At 56.3% G+C, this 11,672-nt stretch overlaps 1 protein-coding gene across 1 annotated transcript; it reads left to right on the forward strand.

Moving 5' to 3' along the window:
• Positions 1-1,080: 1,080 nt before the first annotated feature.
• On the forward strand, positions 1,081-10,414 carry LRRN4 (leucine rich repeat neuronal 4). Its single transcript, XM_062202287.1, has 4 exons — positions 1,081-1,738; positions 3,039-3,243; positions 6,998-7,135; positions 9,184-10,414. The coding sequence occupies exons 1-4, from the start codon at positions 1,081-1,083 to the stop codon at positions 10,412-10,414; spliced, it is 2,232 nt and encodes a 743-aa protein (XP_062058271.1).
• Positions 10,415-11,672: the final 1,258 nt, after the last annotated feature.

An 11,672-nucleotide genomic window follows, 5' to 3' on the forward strand; every position in this document is an offset into this window, starting at 1 on the left:
GTAACCCTTCTCTGACACCCTCCCTCCCCACGGGTAAGGGGCTGTCTCCCTCTTCCCGGCCCACCATTCAGCTGCCAGCCTACCCAGGAAGTGGGAATCACTTGGTCAGGAGGACCGGATCCCTGGGTGGAGACAGCCTTGTGGCCTCTGCCTCCCCAAGCCCTTTGGCCCACCAGCTGACTCCCGCCTGGGTAGGGCGGTGGAAGGAGAGGCGAAGACGGGGGAGGGCCAGGCCCCAGAGGGGGAGGAGAGAGACGGGCATTGAGGGTGCAGGAGGAGGGGAGGAGGGGCCGCAGGACCTGGAGTGTCTCAGGCCCTCCCAGGGATGGGGTGGGGGAGGGGCTGCGGGAAGCAGGCCTAGCTCTGGAGTTGAGCTCCAAGCTGCTGCCTCGGTCACCGCTTCCTAGAATCTATAAACCAAGCCTCAGGACGGCAAAAGGGCATCCAGGGCCGCCGCGGTCCCACAGGACCCTCTCCGGTGAGTGTGACCTGCTGCCCCAGTCTCAGGATCCCTCGCACTGCCTGGGCCCCTGATAAGCAAGAGGGAGGCCCTGCCCCTGGCTCCTGGGTGACTGCTCAGCACTGTGGTGGTCAGCAGCTAAGGTGCAGGGGCACACACCCTGTCTGCATTCTGGGGGTGGGGGGCATGAGGTGAGGCAGTGACCTCAGGGCCAGGGCCATGCCAGGCCTGTGCAGGCCTGATCCACCCCAACCTGATCTCCCAACTGCTCCATGCAATCCTGGGTCCCTTGGGGAATAGGGCTGCCACAGGGGCCCTGGCTTTGGTTGGATCCCACATAGCACCAGGAAATGTTTGCCGCCAGGGTCCTGAGCCTCACAGCTGTGTAGGAGAAGGCAGGCAATCCTGAGAGCCTTCTAGGAACAGGACCCGGAACAAGAGCTTTGCAACCTAGGACTCCCCGGGGGCCAGACAGTTCTAATGGGGCAGAGTCACACCCAGCGGCCTCCAGAGGACCTCCGGGGCCTGTGCTCCTCCGAGGGCCGGAGTTAGCGGGGAGCTGGCACGTTTGGGGCTGAGGTTAATGGGCTGTCCTGCTGTTCCCTCCCCAGCCACGCGCCATGTGGCAGGTCCTGCTGTTTCTGCTGCTGCCGCCCACGGTTCTGTGCCCTAGCCGAGCAGAGCCGTCCCAGGGCAGGGTCCCTCTTTTCCGGCTCACTCAGTTCCCCTGGGGTAGTGCTGGCAGCAACGCTACGAGCTCGCCCTGCGAGGGGATTCCCTCCGCGGGGGCCACGGCCTTGACCCTGGCTAATCGCAGCTTGGAGCGCCTACCCAGCTGCCTGCCACCCGCGTTGCGTAGCCTCGACGGCAGCCACAACCTGCTGCGCTCCCTGAGCGCGCCGGAGCTCGGCCACCTGTCGCAGCTGCAGGTGCTGACGCTGCGCCACAACCACATCGCCACGCTGTACTGGGGCCCCGGCGGGCCCGCCGCGCTGCACTCGCTGGACCTCAGCTACAACCGCATCGCCGCGCTGCCGCCGTGCGCCGGGCCCGCGCTGCGCAGCCTTGGCGCTCTGACGCTCGCCGGGAACCCGCTGCCGGCGCTGCAGCCCCGGGCCTTCGCCTGCTTTCCCGAGCTACGGTTCCTCAACCTCTCGTGCACTGAGCTGGGCCGCGGAGCCGCGGAGGCCATCGCCAAGGAGGCGTTCGCGGGGGCGGACGGCGCGCCGCTGGCCACGCTGGAGATCTTGGATCTCAGCGGCACGTTCCTGGAGCGCGGTGAGTCGGGTGTCCTGCCCTCCGGGCGTGGCTGCCCGGGCCAGGGCTGGGCTCTTCCAGGGGATGACCTCTTCCGCCTAGTTCATAGTGGAGCCCCCAGATAGCGCCAGCCCCACTTCCGGAGCAAGCCAGCCGTGTCTGAACGGCCACACAGAGGTTAATGCCTAAGATGTGGGAACTCTTCCAATCTCCACATCTGACCCAGGCATTCTGGGTCACTGTGTTCTACTGCTCCCGCCATAGCTGGAAACGTGTGTATACAATGGAGACGGGAATCCTTGGCTTTGGGGCTGGTTAGTGCATGAACTTGGCACCAGGCAGTTAGCATTAGGTGACCTGTGATTGTTGAAAATTTCAAACACAGCACAGGGAGAGAGGTGAGGTCAACGGATGCCCTATATTTGGTGTCCTTTGATTCATAAAATTGGTTTTGTTACTTTTTAAAAAAAGATTTTATTTATTTATTTGAGAGTTACAAATACAGAAAAAGAAGCAGAGACAGAAAGAGAGAGATCTTCCATCTACTGGTTCACTCCCCAAATGGCAGCAACAGCCAGGCTGGGCCAGGCTGAATCCAGGAGCCAGGAGCTTCTTCTGGGTTTCCCATGTGGGTGCAGGGGCCCAAGCACTCAGGCCATCTTGCACTGCTTTCCCAGGGCATTAGCAGAGAGCTGGATCAGAAGTGGAGCAGCATGAATGGGATGCCAGCATTGCAGAAGGAGGCTTAACCCTCTACCCACAGCGCCCGGCTCAGTTTTGTTACTTAAAAACAGAAAATACCCTTCATGTGTTTATAACCACCTGTTCTACTACAGACACAGAGAGAAAACAGGAACAGAAATTACAGAGCACAGGGGACACATTCTCCCTTTACTAGCAGGACTCCAAAATGAGGTTTGAGGGCCTCTCCCAGCCTTGCTTCCCCTTCCCTCCTTATTGATTTGCCTTTAAAGTCCCCCACCCTGGAAGCCGTCAGGGTGTGGTCAGCTTACTCTGTGTGTGGAGTTTAAGAAGCTGGGGCAGCAGCAGCCTTGGAGACAGTGTCCTGGGCTCAAGTCTCAGCTCTGTCTCTTTCCACCTGTGGGGCCTTGGCCAGTGAGCTCTCCCTCTCTGGCTTTGGGAGATGGGAGAGAGGAATGACTGATTCGCCCAAGGGCCCTTCCAGCTGAGACAGCTGAACTTCTGGGGTTTCCAGAGCCTCTGGCTGTGCCCGTTCTCGGCAATGACCTTCCCCGATGCTGTGCTGGCCTCCTGGGCTTGCTCCTTCCTGGGCAGCGGACAGGTGTCTTGTGTGTTTCAGTGGAGTCCGGGTGGATGCGAGACCTGCCGAATCTCACATCCCTCTACCTGAGGGGGATGCCCAGGCTGCAGACCCTGGAGGGGGACATTTTCAAGATGACGCCTCGCCTGCAGCACCTGGATTGTCAAGACTCCCCGGCACTTACCTCTGTCCACACGGCCATCTTTCAAGATACTCCTCACCTCCAGCTTCTTCTGCTGCAGAAGTGAGTGTTTCAGAGACACATCTCAGTCGCATGGGCAGCGGTTGTCCGCTACGCTGTGTTGAATTTTACAGAGCCTACTGGACCTTACTTTTTCTCCCATGGTCTTCCCAGTCCTCTCTGGGGTTTTGTTCTTCCTCACCCCCTGGGTGATATCCTGAGCCGGTCCCAGATCACCCACCCAGCCTAGTCACTGTGCAGCTCAGATAGGCCACAGTAATGTTAACCTCACCAGTGTTTGGGCTTTTCAAGTTTCTTTTCGGCTGAGCTGGTAAGTGTGCAGTGGAAGGGGTGATGAGGACCTCCGGGCTCTCTCTGTCTGGACCCAGCTCCTTCTCCACGTGTTCTCCAAGTTCAGTGCCTTCCAGGGTCTGAGCAGGTCCAGGATCTCGGGAGGAAGGCTGAGAGGATGGAGAACTCTTACTTGCAGTTGGGATCTGAGGTTGGTGCCCTCTGGCCAAGCGGATGTCCAATGTGTTCTTGCACTCACTCTTTTTGTCCTAAAGATTTATTTATGTGAAAAGCACAGAGAGAGTGAGAGCTAGAAAGAGAGAGAGAATCTTCCATCCACTGGTTTATTCCCCAAATGGCCACAGCAGCTGGGGCTGGGCCAGGCCAAAGTCAAGAATCTGGAACTCCACCTGGGTCTCCCACGTGGGTGGCAGGGACTCAAGTAGTTGAGCCGTCTTTTGATGCTTTCGCAGACACATTAACAGGGAGCTGGATCCGAAGCAGAGCAGCTGTAGCTTCAACCAGCGCTCTGATAATGGATGCTGGTGTTGCAGGCAGCAGCTGAACCCACTGTGCCACAATGCCGGCCCCTATGCTTACTCCTTTTTCCTAAGAGCAGTGCTATCCTAACTTCTAGCAGGAAAAGGACTCATATGAAGACGATCCCAATGCTTCCTCTCTTCTTTGGGATTCACATATGGGAAGCAGGCACCTTTGTGCTCCTGTAAATCCCATTGGAGCCAATTCTGTTTTCTCTGCTAGCTCTATGTAGCCTCTTGCCCTTGGCTTTCTCACATGCGAGTCAGACCACGTCCTTGTATCCCCCAAGACCTGAGGGACATCAGGGGTCCTGAAGCCCCTTCCCTCATTTGGCTTAAGGATTGAGGTGGCTTCCTTGGGCTCTGGGGAGCATCTCCCTCTGCCCATGTTGTGGTCAGGGCGAGGATTTTATGGAGCCTCCAGAGTGGTCTTCAGTACCCGGTTTCTTCTACCTTTGGATCTGGTCTCATAGAGCTTAAGGATGAGTGATGGGTCAGTAAACCCGCCTCTCAGCCCCTCCCCTTGTTCTGCACAGGGGGTCTAGTATCACCCTTCAGCACAGGGAGGCCCTCGGGCATTATTCTCAGCCTTTTATAGTTTCTGTTGAACTTGAGCCTGAAATAATCCCATTTTAAACATCCTGTTATTTTACACCTTTTTTCTTCTGTGACTTTGACCATGTATAAAATATTTGAAATAGAAATAACATTAAATCTTAGTTCAGCTATGAGATTTATGCTGGCCAACCCACTTGGAACCTGATCTTTTTAAAAGAAGTATTTACTTATTTATATATTTATTTATTTGAAAGGCAGAGAGAGTGAGAGAGAGACTCTTCCATCCACTGGTTCACTCCCCAAATAGCTACAACCACCAGGGCTGGGCCAGGATAAAGCCAGGAGCCAGGATCTCCATCCTGTTCTCCCACATGGGTAGCAGGGACCATTGAGGGCATTATCCACTGCCATGCAAGCACATTAGCATGGAGCTGCATCAGAAGCACAGCAGGCCGGCGCCATGGCTTAACAGGCTAATCCTCTGCCTTGCAGCGCCAGCACACCAGGTTCTAGTCCTGGTTGGGGCGCCGGATTCTATCCCGGTTGCCCCTCTTCCAGGCCAGCTCTCTGCTATGGCCTGGGAAGGCAGTGGAGGATGGCCCAAGTCCTTGGGCCCTGCACCCGCATGGGAGACCAGGAGAAGCACCTGGCTCCTGGCTTCGGATCAGCGAGATGCACCGGCCGCAGCGGCCATTGGAGGGTGAACCAACAGCAAAAGGAAGACCTTTCTCTCTGTCTCTCTCTCTCACTATCCACTCTGCCTGCCAAAAAGGAAAAAAAAAAAAAAAAAAGAAGCAGAGCAGCTCAGGTTCGAATCAGCACTGTGCTATGGGATGTTGTTGCAGGTGGCAGCTTACCCTGCTGTGTCACAGCACTGGTCTTGTAGCCTGATATTTGTCAACAGGTAATAATAATACCTTTCCCACCTTCCTTCAGGACCCAATGAGATAATGAAATGAAAGCACAACAGAGCTTTGCAAATGTTGTTAGATGAAAGTACTGTTATCGGTTGAAATCCCTGGAGAATCTCAGGGTAGGTCGTATTAGTCCCATTTTACACAGTGCCTCCACCAAAGATGGAATTATTCTTCCAAAAGGAGGATCAGTGAGGCGTCTTCAGGAAGAACGTGGTTGGTTCATGTCTCGAAAGCTCATATGTGTGGGTGTGGCTTAAGTTCCAACGTTAGTGGCATATGCACATGCCTAGTGTTGCTGACATGGAGCTGTCACCTTCCCACAGACCAGAAGTGATAGAGCAGGTCTGGGTGGCACTGCTTTCCTCGTCCCAGGCGTCAGTATCTGCTCCCGAGCAGTAAGAGGAGGGAGGTTACCAGGCAGGTGGAGGAAAGCCATCCTTTGATGGGAAGAGACTTGAACATAAAGTGGACCTCATGTTGCTCTGATCAGTTATAACAGAAGACTTGTCAAAGAGGCAAAATCTGGGAAGACCAGTAGATTCTGGGAGTGGGGAGAGTTGAGACCAAATATTCTGGGATTCTAGGGGAGACAAAGGAGAGAGCCAGGAGTGGCTCTGCCATTGTTAGGCGTGGTAGACTCTGCAACTCTAGAGACACATCCCTTTGCCAGGTGGTTGCAGCTCCTCTCCCATTTCATGGAGTTTATTTCTCTACCTCTTGAAGCTGAGGTTGGCCAGGTGACTTGCTTTGGTCAGTGGGACATTACCCCATGTGATGTAAGCAAAATCCAGGAAGACTTGAATGTTGGAGCTCACCTTCTCCTGCTGTCGGGGACCCCTACACTACCGTGTGATAGCCTGGGCTAGCCTCCTGGGTGAAGAGGGACACTTGGAGGGGTCCTGGTACACTTGTTGATGCTCCAAGTACATCAGGCCTCCTAGATTGACAGTCCCAGCTGAGCTGGCCCCGGCCACAAGAACCACAAAGCAGGAGCCAACCCACGGGATCATGTGAAAAATATTGATGCTTTCAGCTATGTGGTTTGGGGAATATTTTCTACCTAGCAAGAGCTAACTGAAGCTCTCCAATGAGGCATCTTCCAAAGCACTGGGGTTGCATGCCATCCGCTGCAGTCTGGCTTCGACGGTGTATGTTCAGTTGTGCTGTCATTGAGACTGCATTTCTTGTCACTGGTCTGTAAGTAAAATGTCTACTTTTGTGTAGAGATTTACATCCATAAACACTTTCATCACAAAGGAATCTTTTTTATATCACCAGCAGGCAGGGGCATATGGTCCCCGTTTGATTTGGAGGATGATACTGATTGATTTGGATTAGTATCTTCATTTCAGATGGCCATAAATAAATAAGATAAATAAGTCCAAGGTCATTAAGGGTTTTCTGCAAAGCAATATCATCTAGTCTCTAATAGCATGGTGTTTTCCTGTGACGCAGCCATGCCTCTGGGAATATAAAGCCTGATTTAATTGATTTTGTGTGTGTGTGTTTCAGCTGCAACTTGAGTTCCTTCCCGCCTTGGACCCTAAATTCCTCCCAGCTCCTATCCATCAACCTCTTTGGCAACCCCCTCACTTGCAGCTGCGAGTTGTCGTGGCTCCTCACGGATACAAACAGAACTGTCCTCAGCAGGTAATACACTTAAGACGGCAAATGGCAGAGGGGCCAGGGCCAGCCTGCAGGAGCTTCAGCTCTCCCTGCTTAGCTCGCACTCCTGCCACTGTGTCTGGGCAGGGCGGCCGTCCCCCACGTGGTCACACAGTAAAGGGGCAAGGACCATGGAGCAGTAGAACTGGGACGATTTTTTAAAAATATATATAATATATATTTATTTGTTTGTTTATTTGAAAGGCAGAGTTACAGAGAGGCAGATTCAGAGAGAGAGAAGTTTTCCATCCACTGGTTCACTCCCCCAAATGGCTGCAACAGCCAGCCGGGGCTGAGCTGATCCAAAGCCAGGAGTCAGGTGTTTCCTTTGGGTCTCCCACATGGGTGCAGAGGCCCAAGCACTTGGACCATCTTTCACTGCTTTCCCAGGCCATAGCAGTGAGCTGGATCAGAAGTGGAGCAGCTGGGACTGGAATGAGCATACATATGGGATGCCGGCACAGCAGGCAGAGGCCTAGCCCACTATGCCACAGTGCTGGCCCTCTGGGACGATTTTAATGGACCAGGCAAGGAAGTGGCTGGCACTCCTCACTTCTACATGCACTGGCCAGCAGTCCATGAAAAGGCCACACCTAGCTGCCAGGGAGACTGGGAAATACTGTCTAGCTGGGTGCCCAGTAGGAAAGACAGCTAGCTGGTCTCTGCAAAGGAGGTGTTACTGTTGCCCCATTTCACAGATAAGGGAAAGGGGAACCCAAAGAGATGTTGAAATTCATGCAGCCACTGGATGGAGGAGGCAGGAAACATCTTCCTCCAAAACTGTTACCACTGGGCTCCCATGAAAACCCAGTATACAGCCCAGCCTCCTGGTCCTGGGCGATTCAGCCCAAGGCCAGCAGCTTCCTGTGAGGCAGGAAGGAGAAGAACTCCTGTGGAAGCTGTGGGCTAGGAGAGCTGTTTCTGCAGTGGGGAGCCGTACCCAGGCTCGCTCCCCAGGTGGGGCTGGGCTGCTGGACGCCCCAGGTCCTGAGCACTCTCGAGCCATCGGCACCAGCTGACTGCTCCTCTTTGGGAGACAAGCTGCCAGCTCCGTCCTGCGGGGTTCTTTTCTTGCCTCCCTCCCAAGCCTGGCTGTGCAGTGGGGCCCTGTCGGGGTCCACGCCCACCCCAGGCCCTTTGCAGTCAGGTCTCACTGTGACATTAATGAAGAGCTTCCCAGGGCAGCTTCTTGAACCAGAGCCTGGCTTCATACCACCTACTACTGTTGATTTTAGATGAGTTTCTTAGCCTCTCTATGCCTCTACCCTCTCATCTGTAAAATGGGAACAGTAGTGCCTGCCTAAGGTAGTAGAGCAGATTAAATTAGTCGGTAGGGGAAATTGTGAAGAATAAACCTAGCACATGGTGAGAACTCAAAATGTTAGCTACCGCAGGTGGAGCAGCCCTGCTCTGAGTCTCAACTCCAAAAATGCTTGAAGTCTGAAACTTTCTGGGCATCGACATCACAAGTGGAAAATTCCACTCCATGAAAACTCTGTTTCATGCAGAAAATTATTGTCAAATATTGTATATCACCTGCAGGTTATGTGTCCATGGTGCGTAAGACACTTAGATGAATTTTGTGTTTAGACCTGAGTCCCATCCCCCAAGATACCTCATTATGTAGATGCGAAAAAAAAAAAAAATCCGGAAACCCTGGAAACGCTGAAGCATCTCTGAGTGTGAGGGTGAACGTCCTTGCCGCCGGCGCTCACCTCCAGGGAGCAGACAGGTGGGAACCGAGTAGCGCAGTGGGCGCTGCCACGCATAGCGCTTGCCCAGGTTAGGCTCTGCCCTTCGCAGGCCCTGGTGTCTCGGACAGTTAGTTCCTCTTGCTGAACTTGCGTTTCCTCTCCGCCCCGTGGGAGTGGTGATGGGAGGAGCCTCGGGTGTCTGGAGTCTGTAGCAGGGGTACCGCAGAGGTGTTCTGACACGCTTGGCGGGAGGCGACGCCTGCACTAAAGATGTCTCGCACATCCCTGAAGCCGGACAAGGTCTAACTATTGACTCTCCCTCCTCTCCCGCCCCCTTAGGGCAGCAGATACCAAGTGCGCCCCCGCTGCGGGATCCAGTGGCCCCTTCCCGGCCCCTCTCTCCCTCCTACAGCTGCACGTCGTGTGCCAGACCGACCAAAGCACCACCCCTCTTGCTCCAAATGCATCCTCCTTCCACGGCTCCACCCACGCATCATCCATACGGGGGCTCTCCACCGGCTCCACTCAGCCTGCAGGGGGCCAGCGGAGCGTCACCAAGGCGCCCTCGCTCCCGATGGCTCCCCTCACTGGAGCTGCGGGGCCGCCCAGCGCTGTCGGGGAGGGGACCGCCGCCTGCACCCCCAGCCGCGCAGAGGGGTACAGCAAACCCAGCGTCCCACCCAGGGCTGCCAGCACAGCCGAGAGCGAGCCCCGAGGAGCAGCAGCACACGGTGTACACCTTGTCCGTGAGCCTGGCAGTTCAGCTGCGTCCACGCCGCCGGCCAGCCAACGCCCCGGACCGGTCCCTGCTTGGCGGGACCCTTTGGGCACGCCCCAGCCCCAGTCGAGGACGCGGGCAGGCGCCCAGGCTCCCCACGCGAGCCCTTCCCAGGGCGAGATCCCAGTCTTGCTGTTGGACGACTACAGTGACGCCGAGGAGGGGACGTCGGCGGAGGTGGGGGCACCTCCCCGCGACGTGGCGTGCGATTACCACCCCTGCAGGCACCTGCAGACCCCATGCGCAGAGCTGCAGAGGCGCTCGCGGTGCCGGTGCCCCGGCCTCAGCGGAGAAGACGCCGCCCCAGACCCTCCGCGGCTGCAGGGGGTGTCGGAGACGACCGACACGTGGGCGCTCGTCCGCTGGTGCGCCCCCAACTCGGTGGTGCGCGGGTACCAGATCCGCTACTCCGCGGAGGGCCAGGCGGGGAACGCGTCGGTGGTGGGGGGCATCCCTGCCACGGCCCGGGAGCACCCGCTGTACGGGCTCGCGCCGGCCACCACCTACCGCGTGTGCGTGCTGGCGGCCAACCGCGCGGGCCTGAGCCGGCCGCGGGCCTCGGGCCTCAGGAGCCCATGCGCCGCCTTCAGCACCAGGCCCAGCTCGGGGCTCATCCTGGCGGGGCTGTGCGCCGCCAGCGGCCTGCTGCTCGCCTGCAGCCTCGTGCTGGCCGCGTGTCTCTGCAGCAGGCGGTGCCGGACGCCACGGCCCCCGCAGCCACAGGACACGCATCTGGTGGCCTACCGAAACCCGGCCTTTGACTACCCGCTGAAGCTGCAGACCCTCAGCTAGCCCCGCTTCCACCCTCCCATCGAGCTCCACCTGGGAGCGGGAAGGAAGGCGCAGAGGCTGCCGAGGGGCCGGCGAAGCCAGCACGCGCGGAGATTGACAGTTGCCCAGGCGGAGGGACAACTGCCGGCCCTGCCTCCCACGTCTGTGTTCCCAGAAACCTGGCTGTCCGTGTCAGACCACCCCCTCCCCATCGCTGCAGGGAACATTGGGAAAAGGTTGTGTTTATAAGTTAGCTTTACTGCCTTTACCTAAGACAGTGCTCGCTGTCTAGAGGCTTCCCCCCCCCCCCCTTTAATTAGAGGGGAGGAATGGGCAGAGAACCCCACAGCTCTATCTAGAAGCCGGAGGCCATCAAACAATGCCTTAACCATTCTGTGCCATCATCCTGCATGAAGGAGGCCCATGGAGACTTCTATTGGGGCCTGCATCTACCACTGAGGGTAACGTTGAAACAAGCATTGAGTTGATACAGAATTAAAAACTTGGGTCTTAATAAGGGGGTGATATGTGTCTTGGTGTTGGATTTGTCTACTACACACGTTTTCACTTTTATACAGTTAGGTGGAAACTATTGAGGCTTTATTTCTAGGTTTCAATTTTCAATATTAGCATTTGTTAGTTTCCTGTGGCTGCTGTAACAAATGACAATAAACTGGGTAGCTTGAAACAACAGAAATTTATCTCCTTGCTGTGAGCAATGTGGCACAGAGGCTTAAGCACTCCCTGAATCTCATGAGCACCAGCTGCAGTCCCAACTGCCCCACTTCCAGTCCAACTTCCTGCTAAAGCACCTGGGAGAGCACTGGAAGATGGCCCAAGTGCTTGGGTCTCTGCCACCCATGTGGGAGATTGGATGCAGTTCCAGGCTCCTGGCTTTGGCCTGGCCCAGCCTTGGCTGTTGAGACCACTTACAGAATGAACCAGCAGGTGGAAGATGTCCCTCTCCTTCCCCATCTCTCTGTAACTGTGCCTTGCAAATAAAGTCTTTAGGCTGGTGCCGTGGCTCAACAGGCTAATCCTCCGCCTAGCGGCACCGGCACACCAGGTTCTAGTCCCGGTCGGGGCGCCGGATTCTGTCCCGGTTGCCCCTCTTCCAGGCCAGCTCTCTGCTATGGCCCGGGAGTGCAGTGGAGGATGGCCCAAGTGCTTGGGCCCTGCACCCCATGGGAGACCAGGAGAAGCACCTGGCTCCTTTCGGATCAGTGTGGTGCGCCGGCCACAGTGCGCCGGCCGCGGCGGCCATTGGAGGGTGAACCAA

The sequence above is a fragment of the Lepus europaeus genome, chromosome 10, assembly GCF_033115175.1.
Source record: "Lepus europaeus isolate LE1 chromosome 10, mLepTim1.pri, whole genome shotgun sequence".
In the NCBI taxonomy this organism is placed as follows: domain Eukaryota; kingdom Metazoa; phylum Chordata; class Mammalia; order Lagomorpha; family Leporidae; genus Lepus; species Lepus europaeus.

Bases quoted from the DNA above. Each gene is read 5' to 3' on its own strand.
- LRRN4 (XM_062202287.1), top strand. From the start codon at position 1,081: ATGTGGCAGGTCCTGCTGTTTCTGCTGCTGCCGCCCACGGTTCTGTGC. The intron at 3,244-6,997 runs GTGAGTGTTTCA...TGTGTGTTTCAG, and splicing joins CAGCTTCTTCTGCTGCAGAA to CTGCAACTTGAGTTCCTTCC. The intron at 7,136-9,183 runs GTAATACACTTA...CCGCCCCCTTAG, and splicing joins AACAGAACTGTCCTCAGCAG to GGCAGCAGATACCAAGTGCG.